This window comes from Melospiza georgiana, chromosome 7, assembly GCF_028018845.1.
Source record: "Melospiza georgiana isolate bMelGeo1 chromosome 7, bMelGeo1.pri, whole genome shotgun sequence".
NCBI classification, from domain to species: Eukaryota; Metazoa; Chordata; class Aves; order Passeriformes; family Passerellidae; genus Melospiza; species Melospiza georgiana.
In genome coordinates, this window is record NC_080436.1 from 40939452 (window position 1) to 40966234 (window position 26783).

The following is a 26783-nucleotide window of genomic DNA, read 5'->3' on the forward strand; positions in this document are numbered from 1 at the left end:
GAGCGATGTAAGGAGCTCCACGTACAAATGTGGTTGAAGTGATATTGTGTTCGATGTTGTAGAGCCTTGTCGAGCTTTATTGCAAATGAAACGGTGACATGGGTGAATACCCAGGTGAATTGGTGAAGAGTAGAGGGTCTGATTGCACCAGTTGGGAAGAATGGTGCCACCAGACCCGGCTGCCTTCTCCAAGGAGGGCTGCCTGATGAGAATTGTTATCGAAAAGAGCGTTGTGTGGTTTTTTTGCTGGCAGTTGTTTGGCTGTTGGAGGTATCTTGATGTTTTTGGAACATATTGGTGGGAATTTGATGCTGGTTTTTTTTCATTTTATTTAGGAATTGGATTTTAAATGTACAATTATAACTATAACTATATTTAAACAAAAAAAAATAGATGTGTAGAAATAGGAATAAGCCACTTTTATATTTGCGGTCTATTTTAAAAATTCAACATGTAACAGAAGTCATTATATATTACAATAAGATATTCTATTTTTAATAGAGTATTGTGTATGTTTATAGATATATAAATAGAGACTATAAACATAGACACAAGCCAAACAGAAAAATAAATGTAGCAATGTATTGCAAATATATGCAGATATATAAAAAATGATCAAATAATTGTAAATATCAATTGATACAATACATAATACATGTAAAACTGTATATATCTTACTTAATATATTATAGGAAATAGATATAAAATAGATATAAGTATATTACATCAATATGATGTAATATAAAACCAATTATAGATATCACAGAATCACAGAATCACAGAATTTTCAAGACTGGAAGAGACCTATAAGATCATCTAGTCCAGCCGATGTTCTAACTGTTCAACTAGATCATGGCAGCAAGTGCCACATCCAGTCTTTTTTTAAATTCTTCAAGGGATGATGCCTCCACCACCTCACTGGGTAAATGATTCCAGTTTCTGACCACTCTTTCTGTGAAGTATTTCCTTCTTACTTCTAACTTACATCTACCTTGACGCAACTTGAGACTGTGTCCTCTTGTTCTATCCGTTGTCGCCCGGAGAAAGAGGCCGACCCCCAGCTCACTACAGCCACCCTTCAGGAAGTTGTAGAGAGTGATGAGGTCACCCCTTAGTCTCCTTTTCTCCAGGCTGAACAACCCCAGCTCCCTCAGTCGCTCTTCATATGGCTTGTGTTCCAAGCCCTTTATTAGTTTCGTTGCTCTCCTCTGGACACTCTCAAGTAACTCGACGTCCCTCCTAAAGTGAGGGGCCCAGAACTGGATGCAATACTCTAAGTGAGGCCTCACCAGTGCCGAGTACAGGGGAAGAATGACCTCTCTGTTCCTGCTGGCCACTCCATTTCTGATACTGGCCAGGATGGCATTGGCCCTCTTGGCTACCTGGGCACACTGCTGGCTCATATTCAATCGACTGTCAACCAGCACCCCCAGGTCCCTTTCCACCTGGGCACTATCCAGCCACTCCATCCCCAGCTTGTATCGGTACAGGGGATTATTATGGCCGAAGTGCAATACTCGGCACTTGGACTTATTGAAGCTCATCCCGTTTGATTCTGTCCATACGTCCAGCCTTTCCAAGTCTCTCTGAAGAACCCTACACCCCTCTAATTGATCTACACTCATTCCCAATTTGGTATCGTCAGCGAAACTACTAATAAAAGACTCTAAGCCCTCATCCATATCATCAATAAAAATATTGAACAAAGCTGGTCCCAACACAGACCCCTGAGGGACACCACTGGTGACTGGTTGCCAGCTAGATGTGACACCATTCACCAGCACTCTCTGGGCCCGGCCATCCAGCCAGTTCCTAACCCAGCAAAGGGTATTCCTATCCAGACCACAGCCAGCTAGCTTGTGTAGGAGTATGCTATGGGATACAGTGTCGAAGGCCTTGCTGAAATCCAGAAAAACAACATCTACAGCCTTCCCTGCATCCACTAGCTGGGTTACCTGGTCATAAAAAGTGATCAGGTTAGTTAGACATGACCTACCCCTCCTAAATCCGTGCTGGCTGGGTCTGATACCCTGGCCATCCTGCAAATTTTGCATGATGGCACGTAATATGAACTGTTCCATTATTTTGCCAGGTATAGATGTTAGACTGACTGGTCTATAATTGCCAGGATCATCCTTTGCGCCCTTTTTGTGAATGGGTATCACATTGGCCATCTTCCAGTCATCCGGAACCTCACCAGTAATCCATGACTGTTGGTAAATGATAGAGAGTGGCTTTGCAATCTCATTTGCCAACTCTCTCATCACCCTGGGGTGGATCCCGTCTGGTCCCATAGATTTGTGAATGTCCAAGCATTTCAGTAGTTCTATAACTGCCTCTTCTTGGATAATGTGGGGACCATTCTGTTCCCTAAAACCATCTACCAGTCCAGACGGACGGGAGTCTTGAGGGCAAGTCATCTTCTCTTTAAAAACCGAGGTAAAATAGGCATTGAACACTTCTGCCTTCTCCTCGTCTGTAAATACTAAATTCCCACCTGTGTCCATTAAGGAACAAAGCCTGGTCCTACCTTTTTTCCTACTATTAATATATTTATAAAAACATTTTTTGTTGTCCTTAACAGCGGTCGCTATCCTGAGTTCAAACTGGGCTTTGGCCTCCCTAATTTTTTTCCTGCATACTCTAGCAGCCCTCTTGAATACATCCTTGGAGACCTGACCCTTTTTCCAACTCTGATACGTCCTCTTTTTATTCCTAAGCTCTTCCAAGATCTCCTTACCCAGCCAGGCTGGACGTTTGGCCCGTTGACTGATCTTTCGGGATACAGGAATGGTTTGTTCCTGCGCCTTCAAGATCTCTGCCTTGAAGTAAGCCCACCCTTCCTGAACTCCTTTATTTTTAAGGGCGGCTTCCCAAGGGACACTCTGAATTAATCTCTTAAACAGGCCAAAGTCTGCCCTCCGGAAGTCCAATGTACGAGTTTTACTCGTGCTCCTCCTAATATCGCCAAGTATTGAAAACTCTATTATTTCATGATCACTCTGCCCTAGACGACCTCCAACCATCACATCCCCCACCAGCCCATCCCTGTTTGTAAATAACAAATCTAATGTAGTCCCTTCCCTGGTGGGTTCATCTACCAGCTGTAACAAAAAGTTATCTTCCATAGTTTCTAAGAATTTTCTTGATTGCCTCTTGACTGCTGTGTTAAATTCCCAGCAGATATCTGGTAGATTAAAGTCACCAACAAGAACAAGGGTTGATGCTCTTGAAACGTTGCACAACTGCTTATAGAATAGATCGTCGACTTCTTCTTCTTGATCAGGTCGACGATAACAGACTCCCAATGTGATGTCGGCGTAGTTGGCCTTCCCCTTAATTCTTATCCATAAACATTCGACACCTTCTTCCTTTGTTTCAATTTCAATGGCATCGAAGGTTTACTTAACATAAAGAGCTACGCCACCTCCTCTTCTTCCTTTTCTATCTCTCCTGAAGAGTCTGTATCCAGCCAATGTAGTACTCCAGTTATATGAGTCATCCCACCACGTTTCCGTGATGGCAACTACATCATAGCTTTGCAGTTGTACCATGGCCTCCAGCTCTTCTTGTTTGTTGCCCAAACTTTGTGCATTTGTATACATGCACTTCATCTGGGCAACTGAGTTCACCCCTATCTTACGTTTACAATTCTTGGGCCTGCTTCCAATTAGCTCAGCTGGTTCCCATTCCCCCTTCGAGCTTAGTTTAAAGCTCGCTCAATGAGGTCTGCCAGTTCATGAGCTAAAATCCTTTTGCCCTTAACGGAGAGGTGTACCCCATCTGATTCCAGCAAAGAAGATGCTGTAAAAGTTTCGCCATGGTCATAAAATCCAAAATTATGTGATATATATATGATAAATATAAATATAAAAATATTTTTAAAGTAGTTTAAAATAAAGGATTTTTTTTTATTTTGCAATAGAAGATTTTTTGTATAAAAATTATAAATACAAATAATATAAAGATAGAAATCTAAGTATAGAAATATATCATAAATTGCTAAAGATTAATATAAAAATTAAAAACATAAGAAAAATAAGTTGTAGCAGTAGATATGATGCATACTTTAAAAATAATTTATCTCTATTATTTGAACAGGATACATATTTTACATTTATAGTTTATATTGATGCATTATATTAATAATGATATAAGTGTGAAGATAGTCATGCAAGCTATAAATGTAAAAATTTTTCAATATAGTTTAAAAGAATAGGGTTTTTTGCATTGATGTAGTTAGAATGGGATTTTTATTTTAAATAATAAAAGTGTTATAGAAACGTAATTTTAAAAATAGAAATATAGAATCAATATATAAAGATATTTATAAAAACACAAACGAGAAATAAATATAAATAATAGGAATAGACAGAATATATTATATAAATTACGTGCTACATCATTGTCCACTATAAATATGCGTGTGATTTTAAATATGAAAAATAGAAATATAAAATTTATTTAAACATGGCTTTAAATCAAGGGGGCTTGTTTGGTTCCTGTCAGGTAAGAGGCAGGTTTTTGGCATTTATTTCAGAGCAGTTTTCGGCGGGGGTCGCCCCTGTTCTTTTTTGCCACCTTCCCTGCCCGCAGCCCCGAGGCGTGCTGCGCCCCCGGCTGGGACGGGCGGCAGTGCTGCCGCCTTGTGGGCAGAGCGCGGTACTGCAGCTCTGCGCGGACAGGCAGCCGCCAGGCCGCCATCTGGGGAGTGGCGAGTCGCGGATGTCGCGGACTTTTCTTTGACCTTCTCAAAACGGCGGCGGAAAGGGCGGGAGAGGTGGAAGACCCCGGTGTGTCATCTGGACTGCCTGCATGGAATACCGACGCAGGTGCGGCCCCGGTGGCATTTTCTGTGGCGTTTCAAGTGTACCCGACACATGCTGTGGTCTCAGCGGTGCCGCGGGCGGGCGGATTTTGTCGGGTTACTGACAGGAATCTGGGTAAATGCCTCGCTGTGCCGGGGTCCTCTCACGGCCGCTCTCTGGCCCTCAGCGAGCCGAGCCAGGCCGAATTGTTCCGAAGAGCCGAGTGTGGCTGAAAGTAGCCGAGTTTAACCGAGGAGCTCAGGATAGCCGAAAATAGCCGAGTGCAGCCAAAAACAGCCGAGTTTGCACCAAGAGACGATGATAGCCGACTGTAACCGATAGCCGAGTGTAGCCGACATTGGCCGCATTTAGACAATGTGCCGAATATGACCGACTTGAGCCGAACCATGCCGAGTTCAGCCGAAGAGCCGAAAAAGCCGAATGTAGACGAAAAGCCGAACTGAAACGAGTTTAGACCAAGAGCCGAACCAAGCCGAATTCAGCTGAGTTTAATTAAACAGAACCGAGCGACGCCGCAGCACTCTGCCTGCAGTGCGCCGGCGCACAGGGCAAGGGGCGCTGTATAAAGAAAATATAAAATATCTACTATATATAAGAAGGAATAAAAGCTCTACGTCACGTGCAGCAGTAGAAAATTTCAGGCTCCCAGGGAATAAATAGTTTTCTTTAAATCATTATCGTCTTGGAGTTTTTTTTACTCCCAGGTAGCCTGAAAGTTACTACTGCTGCTTTTTATTCTAAAGCTAGAAAGGAAAATCAAGATTAGAAATGCAGGCAAGGAAAGAAAGAAAAGGAAAAAAAGAAAATGGAATTGAAAGGAAAGGAAAAGAAAAAACAGGAAGATCGAAGGAAGGAGAGCAAGAAGGAAGGCAGGAGACCAAGAAGGAAAGAAGCAAAGGAAAAGGGTGAGAGTGAAAAAGGAAGAGTGAGAGTGAAAAAGCGGGTGAAAAGCAGAGTGAAAAAAAGCAAAAAGAGTTGGAGTGAAAAAGGAAGGACATCCGGGAGGAGCGGTGCTGCCTCAGGTCCTTCCCCGCCCGGGGGCGAAGGACCCGTTTGATGCCCGGGTGGGACTGCAGCTCCCGGTGGCGGGGGACGGAGCCGTGGCTGTCAGCCCGAGACTACAACTCCCGGCAGGCCGTGCTGCCGGCGCGGCGTGTGACGCAACGGCCGACGCGGCACATGAGTGGCTGGCGTGCCAGGCGGTCGCGCGGGGCTGTGCGCGGGCAGCTGCCGGCGCCTCTCCCGCGCGGGACGGCGACGCTGGAGGGGCGCAGCCTCCGTCTGGCCGCCCGCACGGAGCTGAGCAGCGCGGAATGAGCGTGCGCCCGGTTCCTCGGCCTCCCTCAGCGGTGCCGGGGGCGGGGGGCGAGGCGGTGCTTTGCTGCCGCGGGCCGGGAGCTGCAGGAGCCGCCCCGGGCGAGCGGCGCCGGGCGCTCCCGCGGTCCCGGTGGGGCGGCTGCCCTCAGGCTGGCGGAGGCGCCGGAGGAGTCCCCGAGCTGCAGCCGTCTCCCTCGGGCTGCTGCCGGTGCTGCGGGCGGAGGCGGCTCCGCCGCGTGTTGGGCGCTGCGAGCAGGGAGCGCTGCGGTATCGCCGGCATGACGGGGCTGCTGCCTGCGTTAGTGCTCGTGGCTCTTTGTGCCGTGACAACGGATGGAGCAGCGCTGAGCGGTAAAGCCAGAGATGGCCGGGAGAATGCCCAGTGCAGGGAGCGGGCGGGCTGTATGCTTCGGATGGCGCAGGTGCGAGCTGCAAAGTCACCCCCCGTTCCGCCCCTGCCCTCCCGAGCCCCAGGGAAAATGCTTTCCAGCATTGTCGAGCTTCTGAAAGACAAAACTTGTGATTTGACACTTGCATCCAGAAAAGGTTTCTGTCTAGATTAGCAAATGCCTAAATTGTTCTTGGTTACATCCCATGACCGGTTTTAGGCAGTGACTTTATACTGCTTTTAGGATTTTCTTGTACAATGGTGAGAAAATAGGCAGGTCTGAGAGTGGTTTCACTTTTTTTCTACTTCACGTTCCATAAGATTCTTTTATCCGAGCACTTGTTTTAAAATTCTACCGTAGGCGTTTATGGTTCACTTTTTTTTTCTTTGCAGCACCCGGGACTCTTTTTTTTCTCTAAATCGGGAGTAAATATAGCTGAGTAAAATTACCTTGGTTTTCTTCCTTCTTTTTAAACTGAATTGTTTTTATTAAAAATCCTATTTGAATATGTGGGAAAAGTGGGGATGTCCTGTAATATATATTCTAGCTTTTCTTGTTTACAGGGTACTCACAAAATCTGTCTCCCTTAGAGTCCCACAGGAACGTTCTCAGTGCGATCTCTATCAAGGTATGTATTTACAAGTAAGTGATCCCTTTAGATATTTGCCTGTGAATTACCTTTTCCTGTAATCCAGAGCTTGCGTTCTGTGGGTTTTATGATAAACCTGTAAAACATGTAAAAATGGTTTTGCAAGTCTGAATCGTTGAAGGCAGCAATAAGTGGATTTAGAGCCTGTTCTTGACCAGACAAAGGGAAAAAGTGTGACTTTGATGCTGAACTTGTCATTTTTCATTTGACTTGTCTTGCATTATTTAAGAATAGAGAGAACTAGAAAAAGAGAGAAATAGAATTGGTTATTGAGCACTCCTCAAATGCTCACCATGATCCAGTGTAGAGCCGAAGGGAAGGGTGATGGAACAGGGCTCTGTGCTTTAGAAGGAAATAAACATGACCTCCACATAGAATCTCACTAACTTCTATGGTTTTAAAATACAAAATACGTTTAGGAAGTGTTGGAAGTTAGTATTTTGGGAAAGAAACGGCAGTTCCACAGAACATTCCATTGAACAGAGGCTCTGGGAACGATTCATGTTGTAAGTGCTGTCACTGCAATCAGTTGGCGGTTCAGCCTTGAAACGTGCACTTGGCCTTCTGTAAAGCACTGTTTTGTTTGCCTTTCAGTGCTATGAGTCTTGATAAATGGGAGAAGAGCCCAAGAGAAATTTTTCATCCCTTGATATAAAAGGTAGGAAGTGACTTTTGTTGGTTTGGTTCTTTTCCTTTATTATTTTCTGGAAATAAAAGTAATTAAGTATAGGTACTACTGGTTTGTTTCTTCCAGTAGCAGGTGATAATAATAGTAGTAGTAATAGTAAAAATAAAAATAGAAATAATAATAATAATAATGGTAATGTAATACTACTTAAACTGTCTTTATCCATTGGACTGGCCATTTCAAATCAAAACTTCTAAACACAAATCAAACCATCATCCTTGTAGAATCTTTCACAGCAGTGGGTTAAAGATCCTGGTTTTGTTGACAGGATTTATTGGTTCTGGAAGAACAAGAGGGAAGTAGAAGCCCAACTATTTCTAGCTCACAGACCCGTCCAGTGAACCCAGCTTTGTGTTTTGGTGGGCTTGTGATGACTTTGAAATCAATTGCTCATTCCAGTAAAAAAAATTCATGTTTTTTTGAACGTGACAGCAGAAATAACTTTAGGCACCAACTGAATAATAATAGATCACCAATTTAAGTTAAAAATTCATGCTATACTATCAAAATTTAAAGGTAAATTATTATGTATTAGGTGATGGTATAAAGTGTATGTTCTCATGTGTAATGAAAAGATGCATCCATAACTGAAAGTCCTTAGAGGAAACAAATTTTTATGTCTGCTGTTTGATTGTTTACCATACGATATTTGGTTTTATTTCCCAGGGATCGGTGAATTTTAACTTTGGAGTCCTCTATGCTAAGGATGCTCAGCTTACAGATGATGAAATGTTCAGTAATGGTGAGTTTTTCACCTTCTCTTTAATTGCTATGCTGATCTGAATAAGAAAAAAAACAAAAGCAAGAGAAAAAAAAGGATGGTTTATTATTTTTTATGCTGTTACGTTTGTTTCCTCAGTATTTGCTGCAGCTCTGCTTACCCAAGCTTTGGGTTCCTTCTGTCCCACTGTGAGTTGCCCAATTTGGTTGCATCTGGTGAAATTCACCCTGAGACCTTACAGAACCAGCTCCAACTACGTGAGAGCCATTTGCAGTTCTCTCCAGACGCCTGGAGAATGGGCGACGTTTCTGAGGATCCGGCGAGCGTGCTTCTATCAAAACTCAGTCTGTGAAATTCCTGGGGAAAACCCTTCTGTGTCCTGAAGGGTTCAAACTCTGGTGAGGATCCAGTTATCAGGTGCTCACCTGGATGATTCCAGCCCTTAAAGTGAACACTTGTACTCTTGCCCTGTAGTTTACATCTATTGTATTTTTGTTATTTTGCAAGATTTTTTGTCTTTGCAAAATATTGTGCATTTCACTCTTTGGAACCTCTCAGATGGTTCTTTGGTGCAGCACCACCCCATGGGACACTTGGCTGCTGTCCTGAAGGGGTTGATCGCTAGATTTGTAAATCCTGGAGAGTTTATAAGTCTTCTGTCCCCAGGGAGGTACCATGCTTTGTTTACTTTTGTTCTGTTGGTTAGGCGCTGCTTCTCGTTGCAAGTATGAATTTCAAACTGCCCTGTTCTTATTTTAACTGTTTTCCTGGTTCTCTCCGTCCGGCAGGGAAAGACTCTCGTATCCTTGTCCTCGGGCTCGGTGCTGTCCAAGAAGATACGGAGGCTAAAAAATCATAAGAAGCAAAATATGACTTCAGGGAAAAGAAGCTGGAGAGAACAGAAGGTGATGTTGTTATCCTTACCCTGTATTAGAAACATCCGCTGTGCTTTGATGCTGGCAGCTGCCAGGGGCTTGTTAGCTCTTTGTAGGCAGGTGTAGGTGTTCACTTGTAGTTTTTTTCTCTGGACAAGTCAATTCAAACTTTGCTCAGCTTATATTTGCAGATTACTCTCTAGCGCAGTCCAGCATGACATTTTTGAATGTTGTAAAAATACCGTGTTACTTGGAAATTGCTAATGAAGAGAAGCTTTAGGGGAAAATAAGATTTCAGGGTTGGAAGATGTGAGAAGAATTTTGTGGGGATGTTAGACTGAAGTAAAGCACACTTGAAGCTGGACTGGCACGCTGGCAGGTCCCCTATTAAACAGTAGTGCTGAGATTAGCCTGGGGGTTGCCCATTGTTTCTGTAGAAATCAATGTTTCCTGGTCTTCAGAGGTAAGCTGCTTTAAAAAGCTGGAAGGTGCAGCATGCTGACAATCCCCGTGCTTTGGATTAAAAATAGATTTCAGAAGGGCCCTAAGCTTTTGTCTTTTCCTAGAAGTCGATGTAATCCTGTCAAGGAGTTTTTAATTCTGTGTTGCCATGTCATCCATCAGAGCCCTGTTGTACTAATCATCATACAGATACAAAACAAAAAATCAGACCCTGTCCCAACCACTTAGAGCCCAGAACACGATTTCCTCGGGCTGCCATTTGTGTGCCATCGGTACTCACCACGAATTGAGCCCTCTGGCTCTGACAGAGCCCCTGGATGCTGACGGAAGGGGGCTGGTCACAGACCCTGGAGGTGCCTGTCCCCCAGGGAGGGAGAGGACGAGGCAGTGTGGCCTGCAGGGAGGGTGTCGTCCCCAGAGAGCAGCCGGCGACTCCATGCCTGCCCGGGGCTGCGGGTGCCCCCTCGGGGTGGACGCCTGCCCTCAGGTTTCCCTCTGGGCACCCGGGGAGGGAACCAGGTCCATCCGTGTGGCAGCTGCAGGGCCTGCAGGCTCTGGGCCCTGGAGCCGAGTGAGCCTGAGCTGCTGCATGCTTGCTGTGAGCTTTGGGGTGAGCGTGCATCACTGCAGGCCTGGGATGGATTGAAATGCGCTGAGGAAAGCAGAGGGAGGGAGGGAAATGCTCTGTTAACATGTGCCAGTTCTTCTGTCAGACTCATCACGGCGGGACAGCGTGAGGACTGAAAGTGTAAGAAGATGTGGAGGGAAAGAGAGAATCTGACAGGAGCAGCGAACGCACGAGTGCACGAATTTTGCTTTTTGCTTGGATGTAAACTCAGGAGTTGAGAGGAATTTGGGAGTGAGAAGGGACATTTTAGAAGGAGAAGAAGAAAAAGAAGTTGTTGTTGTTACAGTCCTGGCAAAATCTTTTGTTCTAGCTAATAAAAGAAGTTAGTTTAAAAAACAAAAAGGAAAAAATGTAGTGTTTTTTTTTTCCTTCACTATGATATGCATTGGTGGTATATGGTGTGTTGTTTTATTTCTTGGTATTATTAACTCGGTGTAAATTGTTTTTTGAGTGAAGCTGACTTTCTGGATGGGTTGGTTTGTATTTGAGGCAGGATTAATTTCAATAGGGTTCTTTCATAGATTTCTGATGGGTATTACTGGGATTTTGGTTTTGTCTACTGTATGTATAAACATAGAGCTTTGGTAGGGCCAGCTGGGCTGCTGGAGTTTTGGGTGTGAATTTATTAGATGGCTTTTGTTAAATGCAGTTTTTAATTTTTGAAATGTTTTTCAATGTAGTGGTCTTAAGGTGGTTTTTAAGAATTCCTTGTATTGTTTTCTGTTGTGTGTAGTTGGTGTATGATAAGGGATGTGGTGTGACTTCTTGAACGCTATGGTTTTGGTGTTCCTAAGTTCTGATTTCTTTCTGGTTCGATAGTTTTTTTAATTTTTATTTTTTGGGACAGGGGCATTTATATGGTGGGTTTTTGTAGGCAATACGTTTTTTAATTTGGGTAGTGATATTTTTTAGTATTTTAATGGTTTAGGTTTTTTATTTTCGTGGGTTTTATGTGGAGAGTATTATTAATAATTGGTTAGCTGAGAAAGGCCATACTGACATAATGCCGCTGGTTAAGCTGAAGGAGAAAAGTCAGCAGTCAGCAAGCTGAAAGGAAAAGTCAGCAGTGACCTTGCTGCAACATGAGGATAGGGAGTAGAGATTAGTCCTGAATATATCCTAAGAATATGTAGAAAGTATCAAAAGTAGAACCATAGGAATGTAGAAGTAGGCGTAGATGCTGATATATAACTGACCAATCCTGAGCTCAACTTTTGCAATATGTATGAAGCTCATTATTAACTGTATTTAACCCGCCGTACTGATCAATAAAATTGAGCCTGTGATGATCAAATTGATGTCCTGGTTCCCTTCCGTCGACAGTTTTATTTTTTGTTTTAATTTTTTCAAATAACTTTTATAGATTATAGGTTATTATTTGTGCATGAGCATAAAGGTAGAGCTTTAGGGACTTTTTTTAGTAATGTTTAGGGTCAGTTGTACAGTTTTGAGTCTAGTGAGTTGGTTTGATTTAATTTTTATTGGGTGTTTGTTTTTATTAGCAGTTGTGTCATTTTCAAGGTGTATTTGAATTTTTTGGGGTTTTTGAGATACTGGTTTAGGAGGAAGTTTATGATGAGAATGTGTGGAGGTTTTGGGCTACTTTATAGTGGGATTTAAAATTTATTTACAGTTAAGTTTATTTGAGTTTTTATTAGGGTTCAATGACATTGTGGGATATTTGTTCCGTTAGTAATAGAAATAGGTTTTGTTTTGATGTGCTGCGATGGGATGGGCGTGTGCTGCGTGCCGGTGCTGACAAAGGTACAGTATTGTTGTGGTTCTGGTGTGTCGGGTTAATGAACTTACATGGTTAAATATAGAGATAAAAATAGAAATAAATATAAATTTAAAAATAAATCTAACATTAGAGTGGTAAACATAAATATAGATAACAGATACATACATAAAACTATAATATATGGTATATAATTGGAACATATTATCATATAGGTAAATGATAGTCTATTATATATATATATATATACACAAAGATAAATAAATATAGATTGTAAATATAAAAATATTTAAATAGAGTTAAAGTAAATTGGGTTCTCTTTTCAGGTTATAGGCTGGGGTTTTTAAATAAATGATAGAAATAAAATATAAATTCAGATATACAAATATATATAGAAATACAAATATCTATACATATTTAATTTAAATAAATAAGTAAAAAATATATATAATACAGAAAATATACATCTATGATTATATTAGAAATTATTCTCTCTAATATATATAATATCTATGAATAAAATAAATAAAAATATCCATATAAATATCATTATAATTTTGAAAAATAAATTTACTTCCTAAATTTTAAATCTGGTTCAAATAAAGGGGTGTCCTTGGTTTTTATTTGGTTAGAGGCAGGAGTTTTATTTTAAATAATATAAGCAATATAGAAATGTGGATCTTAAGATAGAAATATATAAATATATATATTGATATATATAAATATATCAATATATAGAGAGAAATTGCTAAAACATGAATATAAATTTATATATAAATATATGTAAGTAATATGAAGAGTTGTAGTATAGAATATAAATAACATTATACGGGAATATAAATATAAAAATATGTAAATATAGTTTAAAAGAAAGGGAATGTTTTGGCTTTTATTTAAGTAGAGGCAGGGGTTTTATTTTGAATATTATAAGTGTTAGAGAAGTAAAAATCTTGACGCAGAAATATTTAATCAATGTATAAAAATATGTATAAAAATATATAAATAACTACTCGCATCAGATGTAATATGGAATGTAAATTTATTCATAACTTGACATTGGTAAAGATAAATGTATAAGTAAGCAATAGACATTAATATACGTTATTATAAATACAAATAGGAATATAAAAATCAGACATAAGGATAAAAGCTATTTAAATATTTTTTAGAAGAAAGGGTTGGGGTCTTTTTTATTATTGGGTTAGAGGCAGGGTTTTTCTTTTAAATAATATGAATGTAGATATTATTGTTATATATTTCTAAATATTGAGATATAAAATCGAGATATAAATATATATATATAAAAAAACACAAAATGTAAGTAAATATAAATAATAGGAAGAGATGTAATGGAGAATACAAATAAGAGTATACATTAGTATACATTTTAAATGTAAAAGTGAATATGAACCTGGAAAATAGAATTTAAAAAAATATTTAAATACAGTTGAGAAGACTGAGGTTCTTTTTGGCTTTAATGTGGGTAGAGACAGGGGTTTTATTTTAAATAATGTAAGTGTTACAGATGTAAAAATCCTAACACAGAAAGATATAATAAATATATAAAGATATGAGTAAAAGTATATAAAAATATAAGTAATAGGAACACATGTAACATAGAATATAAATTTATAAATAAATCGCTAAATATAAATGCAAAATCGATCATACATCAGTAAACATTTTAAATATAAATTTGAAAAATATTTTTTTAAAAAATTTAAATACAGTTGAAATGAAAGGGGGTTTTATTTGCCATGTATGGGGTAGAGGCAGGGGTTTTATTTTGAGTACTGTGAGTGTTACAGAAGTAAAAATCCTAACAGAAATATATACTTACTATGTAAAAATATGTATAAAAATAAATTTAAGTTTTAGGGATATATGCAATATGGAATAAAAATGTATTCATAAAAACAAATGTATAAATGGACAGTGTACATCAATATACATTAGTAAATAGAAATGTGAATATTAATATAAAAAAATATTTTTTAAAATATTTAATTTTTTTTTTGAAGAAATTGTTGGGGTTTTGTTTTATCCTATTAGATTAGAGGCAGAAGTTTTTTTTCCTCTTCCCGGTTGTTTTGGGGCATTTATTTCAGAGCAGTTTTCGGCGGGGGTCGCCCCTGTTCTTTTTTGCCGCCTTCGCTGCCCGCAGCCCCGAGGCGTGCTGCGCCCCCGGCTGGGGCGGGCGGCAGTGCTGCCGCCTTGTGGGCAGAGCGCGGTACTGCAGCCGTGCACCGAGAGGCCGCCACCTTGGGAGTGGCGCGTCGCGGATGTCGCGGAGTTTTAATTGACCTTCTCAACAGGGCGGCGAAAAGGGCGGGGAAGTGGAGGACCGGGGTGGGTGTCATCTGGACTGCCTGCATGGAATACCGACCCCGGCGCGGCCCCGGCGGTATTTTCTGTGGCGTTTCAAGTGTACCCGACACATGCTGTGGTCTCAGCGGTGCCGCGGGCGGGCGTATTTCGGCGGGTTTGTGACAGGCACCTGGGTAAACGCCTCGCTGTGCCGGGGTCCTCTCACGGCCGCCTTCCCGCCCTGAGGGAGCCGAGCCGGGCCGAATTGTTCCGAAGAGCCGAAGAGCCGAGTGTGGGCGAAAACAGCCGAGTTTCACTGAAGAGCCGAGTGCAGCCGACAACAGCCGAGTTTACCCGAAGAGCCGAGTGCAGCCGAAAATAGCCGAGTTGAGCCGAAGAGCCGAGTGTAGCCGAACACGGCCGACTTGAGACGAAGAGCCGATGATAGCCGAGTGTAACCGGTAGCCGAGTGTAGCCGACATTGGCCGCATTTAGACAAAGAGCCGAATATGACCGACTTTAGCCCAACCGGGCCGAGTTCCGCCGAAGAGCCGGAAAAGCCGAAAGGGGCGCTTTCATTTGGGGAGCGCCCCTTCTTTTCTGCTCTCCTAGGGGGTGAAATTGGAGGGGAGAACACATTTCTTTGCCCTTGTTGAAGTGAGGTGAGCCCGCCTGCGGCGTAAGTTTCGGGGTTGGGTTGGGGGAAGCCGCAGCTCCGGGAGCGTTTGCAGGGCTGCAGTGGGGCTGTGCCGCTGCATTGGAGGGCGCTCCCCGTGCCCGCGGCCCGGCCCGGAACGTTCCCGCTCGGGAGCGCTGCTGGCACGGCCCAGGCAGCTGCCGGGGCGCACGGGGGATTCGGTGCGGCCGGGCCGGCCAAGGGCGGCAGTGGCGGAGCCGCGCCGGTGCGAGCCGTGCGGAGCCGAGCGGAGCCGGGCCGGGCCGGCCAAGGGCGGCAGAGGCGGCGCGGGCGCTGCTGCGCCGGCCCGGGCGGTGCCGGCCGCTCCGTCCGCTCCGGGCGCGGGGCTCGGGCGCCGCCGGTAGCCCCGGGCCCGGTGCCGGCCCCGCCGGGCAGGGGCAGCGGGCGGGGCTCCCCGGGACGGCGCCGGCCCCGCGCGCCGGAGCGGCCGCCGCAGGAGCCGCTTTCCTGCCGGGAGCCGCGCTCCGTCCGGGGCCGGCAGCGAGCGCGGGGTTCGGCCGCTCCAAGTTCGGCGGTGCCGTGGCTCGGAGGCGCTTTGGAGGCGTTGATTGCATCGCTGGGTTCGGTTTGCAGCGGGTGTACGCTAAGGGATACGGTGTTCTTCCTCAGTGGTACGGTTCTCGGTGCCGGTAGGGATGATAAAGGTTCGTTTCGGATTGGGTTTTGTAGTCGGATATATATTTTTTTTCCGGGGTATTATGTTTAGAAGGGCGCGCAATGTTTTTACGGGTTGTAGCGTGAAGCAGCGGTTCGGATTTTAATTCTGTTGCGGTGGCTTTTATTAGCGTGAGTGTGTAGTGTTTGTTTTGGGGGGCTTGAGGTAGGGTCGTGTCGTTCATAGCAGCGGGTTTTTAATCTCGATAATTGCATGTGAGTTTATCGTTTTCCAGAGCTTTTATTTCTTTGGTTTGTTTGATTGTTGTGTATGTTTTATGGTTACGGGTAATTTGGGGAACATTGTTTATGGTTACGTTTGTCTTTAGTCTTTGTGTTTGTTTCTAGGTGGTATTTTTATTTTGATAGCTTGAGGCACTATGGGTTTATTCAGTTGGGAATAATTTTTTTGTTGTAAATTTAGGTTTATTTGGTTTTGGGGCTTTTTTTTGTGTGTGTGTCCTTTGATGTATTTGGTTGTTGTTTTTCAGATTTAGTTTTGGGAATATGGGTATTTACATGGTGGGTCTTTTTAAGTATTTATTTGGGTAGTTGTTTTCTTAGTTTTTAGGGGTTGAGATTTTTTTTTTTCCCATTTCGTTAATTAGTTCGGTTTTTAAAGTTATTTTTACACAGGATTGTTTATTCTTTGAGTTAGTGTAGAGGTAGAATTTTGTTTATTTTTTTTTAGTAACATTCAGGATCAGTGGCACTGTTTGGAGTTTATTAGGCTGGTTTCATTTTTTTCAGTAGTTTCTGTGATTTGCTGTGTGTGTTTCAATAGGGTTTCCTTTTATTTTTGTTCCATTTTTCTGACCTGATGAGAATTGCTATCGAAAAGAGCGTTGTGTGGTTTTTTCGCTGGCAGTTGCTTGGCTGTTGGAGGTATCTTGATGTTTTTGGAAGATATTGGTGGGAATTCGATGCTGTTTGTCATTTTATTTAGGAATTGGATTTTAAATGTAAAATTTAAGTGTAACGCTAATTAAACAAAACAAATATATGTATTGAAGTGAGAATAAAAATCCTAAAATGTAAATCAAATCGAATATGTTAATAAAAATCCATGTAACATATATCATTATATATTACAATAAGATATAATTTTAATACAGGATATTATATATGTTTATAGATGTGTAAAAATAGATATTAGAAATAGAAACCCCAATCAAAAAATAAATATAGAAATGTATGACAAATATATACAGACATATCTAGAAATAGAAAATATTCATAAATATGGAAAAATAAAAATTGATATAATACATAATGCAAGTAATACTGTATATAAAGTATTATAACATATTATAGGAAATATGTATAAAGTATTTCTAAATACAGTACATCAATATGTTATAATATTTAACAAATGATAAACATACATATCAAAATTATAAATATATATATATTTTTAAAAACAGTTAAATAAAGCGGGTTTTTTATTTGCCAATAGGCAGGGTTTTGATTTTAAAAATTACAAATACAAACAGTATAAAGGTGGTAATCTAAGTATAGTAATATGTCATAAATACATCTAGATATGTAAAATTTAAAAACAGAGGAAAAAATTTGTTGTAGGAGTAGATATGACAAGGAATTTAAATAAGCATTTAAATAAACTTCTGGAATTTTATTTGTATTATATATTATCATTATTGCGTCAAAAGAGACAATAGATATAAATCTGAATATAATTATACAAAGTATAAATTATACTATTTCAATGTCGCTTAAAAGAAAGGGCTTTTTTATGTTCATTTGTTTACTGATGGGGTTTTTATTTGGAATAATGGAACTGGTATAGAAATATAAATCTAAGTATAGAAATATGCAATCAATATATAAAGATATATATGAAAACACAACAGATAAATAAATATCAATAATAGGAATAGACGTAATGTACTATATCAATTACTTAACACATCAATGTCCGGTATAAATATGCATGTGAATGTAAATATAAAAAATAGAAATATAAAATATATTTCAAGATGGTTTTAAAGGAAGGGGGCTTCTTTGGTTCTTGTAGGGTAAGAGGCAGTTGTTTGGCATTTATTTTAGAGGATTTTTGAGGCCATCGCAGCTGGTCTTCTGCCCGCCTTCCCCGCCCGCCCCAGAGCGCGGCAGCAGCGCAGCCCCCCCCGCACAGGCAGCCGAGGGGCGGCGGCCATGACGCGTCTCTGCCGCGGCGCAGGCGCGATCGCGACCTTGGCAGCGGCTCGGCCGGGACGCGCTCGAGCGTCCCGAGATGGCGGCGCCAAGGGCGGGAGAAAGGAGCCGCGCGGCCCGTGCCCCGGACCGGCTGTTGGGCACCCCGAGGCCGCAGCGGCGGGATTGTCCGTGAGGTACGCAGTGCCGAGCCCACGGGCTGTGGGCTCAGCGACGCCGCGGGCGGGCGGGTTCTGGGGGGCCGCTGACGGGCATTGGCGGTGGCGCTTCTCTTGGCCGAGGTAGTCGTGGTACGTCCTGTGCTGCTGGAGAGGGGTTTTGTACTGGAAAAGCTCATTTCATTTGTCCGAATGAAAATAAGCTGCCCAGTATGGCCAAGCAGACAGTAGTAAGACACTTGCTTTGGTAGAGAATTTAGTGCTTCAGAGTGGGGGGTTTATTTCATTTTAGCATGGATGACTTAATAGTCGTGACAATGCCAGCGTTACAGCCAACGTTATCAGACAGATGTGGGGGAAAAAAATACACTGATATTCCTGTGCTGGCACGCATCTGTAGCTGGAAAACAGCAGAGGAGCTGCAGTGTACAGCTGTTAGCAGCAAATTGGGGAAGAACTGCTCTGGTGAAAGTTGGGGTTCAGGTTGAGGATTCATCAGTGGCGCTATTAACGCTGTCAGAATGGCTCAGTGACTCTCCGCCAGGCTGGTGTGGCCTCAAAGGCTGCCCCTGCTGCTGGCAGAGTGTGTGGAGCCTCTGCTGAGCAGGCAGTGGCATCCCCCCGAACACCTTCTCACAGCAGGGACGGAGATGGACCCAGCCCAGCGCGTGGAAATGGATCTCTCCAGCTGAACGCTCAGGTGAAGCGAGCAGAGAGCGTGCCCAGCATGAACCAGGTGACCTGCACATCTCCAGGGTAATGATTCTTGCACCTTCAGAGCCACAGTATCGCTGAGCTTTTTTTTCCCCCAGGCTTTTAATCACCTCTCAAACAGACGAATACTCCCCTTGGAGGCTGCTGTGCCCTGTGCACTGGGGAGCCTGGCAGGTGGCCCCATTGGTGAGAGGAGGGCAGCTGCAAGCAGGCAGCCCCCAGGAAAACACGGGAGTTTCAGTGCTTTCTGATGCCTGAGGAATGGGGAGATGGCCTGAGCTCAGCAGGAGTTAAGCACGGCCATACAGAGGCCTGGCTGTTATGATTTAAGATCGCTTATTGAATATCTGTAGTTTCTATAGATATTTGTATATCAGTCAAAGTAGGATATAGAGCCTTGTGCAGGAGAAAAAGAACTCTTTATGTAAGATATGACCTGGGGGGCCATCATGCCAGGCTATCCCTTCCAAATTTGGAAGGCTTCAGTGTTTTGTGTGGCATGATGGGAAGTTTTGAAAATTAAGATTTTCTCTTTGATGCAGGTCAGATGGGTGACGCCCGGCAGCTCGTGCACTGCCACTGTGCTAACCTGTGTGCCTTCCCTCCCTGCTCCACAGGCAGAGCAACACGGGAGCAGCAGGGAGAGGTGGCTTTGTCCTGGAGGTTCCAGGAGCTCGGGGTGGATATGTGAGCCTGCAGCTCCAGGCTGCCGCAGGACCCAAGGGCTGCACACACCCAGAGCGTACAGGTACTCTCAGAAACGTGGGCTGTCGTGGCTGAGCCCTCAGGAGTTGGCAGTGCCAGCTGGGAGAAGAACAGTAACTTCCAGCCTTTTCTTTTGTCTGCGTTTCCCGTGTTCAGGCAGTCTGATTACTTCTGGGCATTTGCCCAGCAGGGTGCGAAATGCTTCAGGGGCTAAAGGGGGAAAAAAGGGAAAAACAAGCTATAATCTAACCCTCAGGAGGGAGAAGATATCTGTCAGGACAAACTCTTAAGAGAAATGGGCTGAAGAATACTTGTTTACTCAATCTTCCCTATCTGTAGCTAGTTCAAAGAGGTCTCGAAGTCCTTCCCATTAGCAGAGCAAAGGAAGAACAGAAAAGCCCTCAGCCTAAGCCATTAAAAGCAGCAGAAACAGCAGCAGCTTTGTGTGCTGGAGTGTGGCAGGCATTCCTAGGTTGGCTTTTTAGTTTTGCATCTAGCACTGGTAGAGGAAAGTTCTTTGCAAGGTGATAGTTCCAGCCTTGTATTGAAATGTGAGCAAAGAGGAACTTTCTCAGTTGGATTTGGGTTTATTCACAGCACTTGTGAACAGAGTTAACATTCAGATAACATGTGCAGGGAATGTGCTGCGGGTTACCACAAGTGACAAAGGAAGTGGGACAGGGACAGGGCACTTTCCCCTTCAAGGTACTGTTTTTTTCTGGAAGAATGATGCGAGAGCAGAAAAGTTGCAATGGCATTGCAGTTCCCTGCACAGAATATACCCAGGGAGGTGAAGCACAGCCCAGTGGTGCCATTCACCTGCACCACAACTGGGAGCATCAGTGAAGTGAGGAGGACTGAGGAGCTCTCCCCTTTAGCAAACACAACAGTCATGTCAACCAGTGTCACCCTTTTCCAGACCACTGGCATGTGCTTGGGGACAGTAACCTGTGTTTTTTACAGCCAGGTCTTCTGAGCCGCTGCTCACAGTGAAAAGAAACTTGTGTACAGGTACTCTGCAATATTGCCACCTCAGATGCCACTGAAGCACAGCTTTGGCTTTCAGGCATCTCCCCTACAAGCTGTCCCTTGTGGCATTTCCGCACTGGATTCATTGTAAATTCATTCCTCCCATTTTTTATTTGTAATTTCCAAAGAATATCAGTTGACTTTTACGGCCTCTTCAGGGCTCCCCAAGCTTCACACCACACCTAAATGCTCGTTTTCACTGCCTGAAGGGCTTTTCTGACCCAAATGATTCTATGAATTTGGCCTGTACTTCAGCTTAAGGGGAAAGCTGTACATTGATTGCATTTTGGAGAAAAAGATTTGACTGTCCAGCTGTAAATTTATCTTGTGCTTTGTCTTCCAGGTTCGCTCGTATTGTGATTTGCAAATGGCACGGCAAATGCCACGAGAGCAGCTGCGGAAGGTGGCTCAGAAGCAATGACAAGAATGTGCTGCAAAGTTGGGTCCAGCAGTCCAGCTTCCCGACACGGTAGGGCAGACACACCTTTTGATAAAGCATCAAACGCTGTAGTTTTTATTCTTTGCGTTTGTCTGTGCTCCCATTCTGATCACCCCTTGAAGTATTATTTTTCAAAATGATATCTAGGAGAGAAATCATGTTTATTCAGGGGGAGCCATAATTTTCATCTGTTTCAAATGCACCAGGTGTGTTTTAAGCCCTGCACACACAGCGAGAGCTGCAGAGCTTGTAGTGCAGTTCACTGCAGCACTGATTTATTCTGTATTCCAGTAACCGTGCGCTGGGGTGCCAGCTAGGCTCAATACCAGGAGCGGGAGAAGCAGACCCAAGAGGTGCTTTGATTGGAGCCCAGCCAGGTTTCAGGCAGCCTGCAGAGTCTGCCCTTGCAGTACACACCGGTCTGCTGTTGCCGTCCCCTGGAAAAATCCCTAATGGATATTTCCAAACATGGGGAGGGGCATCTGCTCCTGTCACGGAACTGCTGGGGGCTCTTTGCCCTCGAGCTCCGTGCAGTCTGCCCAAGAACAGCGTGTGCAGCAGGCTGTTAGCGCTCTCTGCAGGGTGAAGCACCTTCAGCCAAGGTCAGTCAGTGCAAGAGCAAAACAATCCTGCCAGCAAAGCCTGCTACTAGAGAGGCAAACAATTATCCTTCCAAAGGAATTCATCCTTCTTCTCCCTTACAACTCTCCTGTTTCATCACACCACAGAATGGTTTGGGGTGGAAGAGATCCTGAAAACGACCTAGTTCCACCCCTGTCCTGGGCAGGCTCACCTTCCTCTCGGCCAGGGTGCTGTGCTGTCACAGATCAGGTGACAGATCTGTGGAAATTGTAATGATATTATTAAGGCGCGTCTCTTATTGCCTTGCCCTTCATGAAGCCCGAGGCTGTCTTGTCCTAGTTTAGCTTTCTGATGTGGAGGAACAGAACTGCCAACTGATATGGAATTTGGTGCTCTCTGTGGAGTGACGTCCTGTAAAAATTCTGTCACGATGGCTCTGCTCCATAAAGAATGACACGGCCTGACTGTCAGCGATTTTTGCTTCTGCAATAGTGTAAAAATGCTAAAATTTGAACACTGCTTATTATTTCAAAAGAGAATATTTAAAAACGTGAAGCGATAGCTAAAATTACTGAAAGGTAGCCTGAAAGGTAGCAACAGCAAATACATAGAATATTTCTCCCTGTTTGTAGATATACTTTTCATTCAAAATTATGCTGATGGGGATATGCTTTTATGTATTTAGTGACCTTTACAGATTTCTTCCCCGAGTTTTTTGAGTTCATAGAATCATGGAATAATTCAGGTTGGAAGGGGCTCTGAAGATCACCTGATTCCAAGCCTGCTGCCGTGGGCAGGGACATGGTTCCATGGACCAGGTTGCTCTGAGCCTGATCCCAGAGCACCAATGGGCCTCGAACGCTTCCAGGGATGGGGCAGCCCCAGCATCTGTGAGCAACCTGTGCCAGCCAGGTGCCAGAGGAGGAAGAAAGCCCTTCCCACCCGGAGCAGAGGCTGCTGCAGCTTCGCGCAGCCTCGTGTCACCGAGTGTGTGAGACAGAAAAGCCCTTCCCGTGGAGGGGTAACAGCACTGAAAGATCTTTTTTGGGAGAAGCGGAGCAATGGCACGCCAAAGCAGCCTTCAGTTCTTGCAGCAGAGTTGGGAACAACTTGAAGCAGCAGCAGAGCTGGCCTGGTGCCTGGCAGCTCTGCAGGCAGTGGGGATGGAGAAGCTGCAGTTATCTGTCTTCTCTGCTGAGTCTTTAAAAATGAGACACATTTCTGTAGTTTCTTTTCGAGCATTACGTGACAGTTCCCCCTAGAAGTCCAAAGGCAGCTGTTTTCTTAGCAGGAGGAAGTCAGGAAGAGGCAAAGCAGGCAAAGACATCAGATAAGTCTGGATAAAAATCTTGGCTAACCTGTTTTTCCCCCTTCCTCCAAACAGCCAATTCTGAAGCACTGAGCAGAGCCGATCTCTGACAGCTGACACGGGAGCTCTGGTGAGGACAGTTGCTCCCCTGCCCTGGTGTGGGACCTGCTGAGCTGCCGTTCCTGTGGTGGGAGTGTTTCTCCTCTCATCCAGGCAAGCCAGAGACCTCCTAGGGAAGGGGCAGGTAAGGTTTAAGTGCCGAGATCTCTCCGGTAAGAAGTGACGTGACAAAAGGAAATGGCCTCAAGTTGCAGCAGGGAAGGCTTAGATTGGCTTTGAGGACCAATTTGTTCACTGAAAGGGTGGTCAGGCGTAGGAGCGGGCTGCCCAGGGCAGTCCCCATTGCTGGAGACATTTAAAGCATGGCAAGATGTGGTGTTTAGGGACCTGATTTGGGTGGGGGCTTGGCAGTGCTGGGGCAGCAGCTGGGCTCGATGACCTTAGAAGGCTTTTCCAGCCTAAAGGGTCCTATGGTTCTGGAAAGCCTTGACCCCTCTGGCTCTAACACAGCACCTGGATGCTGACAGAAGGAGGCTGGTCATAGACCCTGGAGGTCCCTGTCCCCCAGGGAGGGAGAGGACAAGGCAGTGTCACCTGCAGGGAGGGTCTCGTCCCCAGAGAGCAGCCGGTGACTCCATCCCTGCCCGGGGCTCCGGGTGCACCCTCGGGGTGGACGCCTGCCCTCAGGTTTCCCTCTGGGCACCCGGGGAGGGAACCAGGTCCATCCGTGTGGCAGCTGCAGGGCCTGCAGGCTCTGGGGCTCTGCAGCTGTGTGCCTTGTCACAGGGTGGCAGGGACGTGACACTGCCCGGCCACGCCGCTGGCCTCGGATCCTTGCTGCTTTCCTCCTTATCCCATATGGATGTACCAGCAATCTTCTGTCTTTTCTTTAAAAGTGTCCTTGGGATAGTTCAAAGAGAGGGTAATTAGTTATTTCAAAGCCTAAATATTTTACCTGTTGGCATTCAAGAGAAAAGACAAAAACCTGCTTTGCATCCTTCTGCCTGGAAGTCATTGTCACACAGATAAGTGAGGAAGGGGCTGGCCGGGGTCAGCCTCTGCAGAGCCTCAGCTCTGGCTGCTCCTCCTTCCAGGGTAAACCCAAAAGCTGTCATGATCAAAAATGCAGGTAGCCCTTCTGTCCAGAGTCACAGGGGCCATTTCTTCTAAATTACTCAAGATGGGAAATCATTCTTCAGAACTTCAGAAGAAAGTTGGGAGCTTGGGAACTTCAGAAGAAAAAAAAACCCAAAAACATACATACGTTTATAAGAGTGTGTATATACATAAATTTCCTTCAATAAGGAAGAAAATCTTAGAAATATCATGTCATGTCTGGCTTCCTAGAGAAGATCCTTAACTCTGGGCTTCTGAAAGCAAATGGCTGTGCATTTATAGGAGCATTATATGCCTCCCACAGTAATCTTCTACCCTTCCCCATGGAAAGGAGAGTTTGGTGATTTTACTGTTCTGCTGTCCCAAGGGTGTTGCAGGCTGTGTGGCAGGGAGCAAGGCCTTTGATGCTGCTCATCAGACATTTTCCCAGAGAATTCTCCCTGCAATGATAAAATTAGACTTGTGTTAGTGAGCAGTCAAGTAGAGCAGGTAACATTAGAAAAGAATTGTTTCTGAGCGGCTGTTCACTAGCATGTGCTTCCCCTTTCCAGCAGAGTGCAGCCGCCCAAGAAAGGATTTTTTGCAGCTCAGCCAGATGTTCTCCTGCCTCCCGCCAAGACCCTGAGATGGAGCTGAGTTTGCATTCCAATTTATTGGAACAGAGGCTCATCAGAAGTTTCCTCAGCTATCTGAGGCACAGAGCCCTGGAGCCGAGTAAGCCTGAGCTGCTGCATGCTTGCTGTGAGCCTTGGGGTGAGCGTGCATCATTGCAGGTTTGGGATTGACTGATATGTGCTAAGGAAACCAGAGGGAGGGAGGGAGGGAAATCCTCTGTTAACATGTGCCAATTCTTCTGTCAAACTCATGACGGCAGGACAGCGTGAAGACTGAAATTGTAAGAAGATGTGGAGGGAAACAGAGAATCTGACGGGAGCATCGAATGCACAAGTGCACAAATTTTGCTTGGATTTAAACTCAGAAGTTGTAAGGAATTTGGGAATGAGAAGGGACATTTCAGAAGGAGAAGAAGTTGTTGTTACAGTCCTGGCATAATCTTTTGTTCTAGCTAATAAAGGAAGTTAGTTTAAATTAAAAAAAAGAAAAAAATGTGGGGTTTTTTTCTTCACTATTATATTCATTGGTGGTATATGGTGTGTTGTTTTATTTCTTGGTATTATTAACTCTGTGTAAATTGTTTTTGGAGTGAAGCTAACTTTCTGGATGGGTTGGTTTGTATTTGAGGTAGGATTAATTACAATAGGTTTCTTTAATAGAGTTCTGGTAGGTATTACTTGGATTTTGGTTTTGTTTGCTGTATATATAAACATACACATTTGGTAGGGCCAGCTTGGCTGCTGGAGTTTAGCAAATGACCTAAATTGTTTTTTTGTTACATCCTATGATCAGTTTTAGGCAGTGACTTTATACTGCTTTTAGGATTTTCTTATGCAATGGTGAGAAAATAGGCAGGTCTGATACTTGTTTGACTTTTTTTGTACTTAATGTTTCATGAAATTCTGTAAGCCAAGCGATCTACTGGTTAAACTATACCATCAACTCTTCCTCATTCCTTTGGGCCTAGATTCCCCATTTCCCATGTCTCTCTGTCTACTTGTTATCATACCCAGCTAGGCCTCCTGTGAACTGGTCTTGCCAGAAGGGCTTGCTGAGTTTTCCACTGTGTGGAAAAGAGATCCCATTTGGAGCCTGAAGCCTCGTGTTTCCTGTAGGATTTCCACTCCTAGAATTGCACACTTTGAAGGATTTCTTATAGCAGTAGTTTTCTGGGAGCTAGGACTCTGGCTGGATTAGGGTCTCTGGACTCTCAGGTGAAGTGACCTTGAGACACTAGGGCATGCAGATTTCCTTGCTGTTGAAAAGAGCTATTGTTGGCACCCAGGAGCCATGGTCTGAATGGGGGTGTCACCTCTTAAATTTGCAAATGTAACAGGATTTCTTCTAAATGAATGGTGCTAAGAACATAAGGTCTGGCTGGCTTTCGACTTAGAGGCGCCTCCTCTAAATTGGTCTTCAGATGCTAGGTTGGAAAGTGTTCCTACATATGCCAAATAGCCCTTGTTAGGCAGTTAATAAGCTTCAAAGTACCATGGAGTTGCTGCCCCTGCAAAGATTTTGGCAGAGCCTGGTTGTGGTGCCCCATTCCACTCCACCCCCGTTAGCAGGTCCTTATGGTTGTATGGGGAATCATTGTGGAACATGCCAACCCAGCTCCATCCTGGGAACAGCACCTGTATTTTACCCTAAAATTTCTGTCCCATTATAGCTCCTGTTAGGATACAAATGTAACTCGGTTTCCACTGATTTTACCCCCAGTCATCTTTCCATACAAACATTGCTCCGCTCTCCAGAGGATTATTGTGAGCAGATGTGAGCTCTGCTGTCCCTTTGGACTGACAAAGGCAGAGGTTTTGTCCCAAGTTCCTTTTGAACCTGTCTTGCACCTGTTACGAGTCCTCAGTCTCCTGCAATTTTGTGGGTCAGTGACATGTAAAACAGCACAGCTGGCTGGCATGCTTTGCTT

General features: G+C 44.0%; 1 protein-coding gene and 1 long non-coding RNA gene across 16 annotated transcripts; both read left to right on the forward strand.

Moving 5' to 3' along the window:
- The first annotated feature begins 6574 nt into the window (after positions 1-6574).
- On the forward strand, positions 6575-11811 carry LOC131085912 (uncharacterized). 3 transcript variants are annotated; one of them, XR_009114691.1, is made up of 5 exons: positions 6575-7177; positions 7779-7842; positions 8539-8614; positions 8732-9498; positions 10644-11811. It is a non-coding gene; the product is annotated as an uncharacterized LOC131085912 (long non-coding RNA). The 3 variants fall into 3 exon arrangements; XR_009114689.1 differs by having other exon boundaries at positions 6575-7163; XR_009114690.1 differs by lacking the exon at positions 6575-7177 and adding an exon at positions 7599-7690.
- A 3245-nt stretch (positions 11812-15056) lies between these two features.
- Positions 15057-25791, forward strand: LOC131085493 (uncharacterized). 13 transcript variants are annotated; one of them, XM_058027752.1, is made up of 8 exons: positions 15752-15944; positions 18022-18305; positions 18927-19043; positions 19619-19749; positions 21079-21204; positions 23141-23309; positions 24793-24955; positions 25116-25791. In XM_058027752.1, exons 1-5 carry the CDS (start codon positions 15936-15938, stop codon positions 21093-21095), a joined length of 558 nt encoding a protein of 185 aa, XP_057883735.1. In that variant the 5' UTR covers positions 15752-15935; the 3' UTR covers positions 21096-21204; positions 23141-23309; positions 24793-24955; positions 25116-25791. The 13 variants fall into 13 exon arrangements, 7 of the variants coding, with proteins under 7 accessions (XP_057883735.1, XP_057883729.1, XP_057883728.1 ...); XM_058027746.1 differs by having other exon boundaries at positions 15757-15944; positions 18927-19023; positions 24793-24994; XM_058027745.1 differs by having other exon boundaries at positions 15757-15944; positions 18927-19023.
- The last annotated feature ends 992 nt before the right edge of the window (positions 25792-26783 follow it).

Bases quoted from the DNA above. Each gene is read 5' to 3' on its own strand.
- LOC131085493 (XM_058027746.1), top strand. The intron at 19,024-19,618 runs GTGACCTGCACA...CCTGCTCCACAG, and splicing joins GCGTGCCCAGCATGAACCAG to GCAGAGCAACACGGGAGCAG. The intron at 19,750-21,078 runs GTACTCTCAGAA...TTTGTCTTCCAG, and splicing joins CACACACCCAGAGCGTACAG to GTTCGCTCGTATTGTGATTT.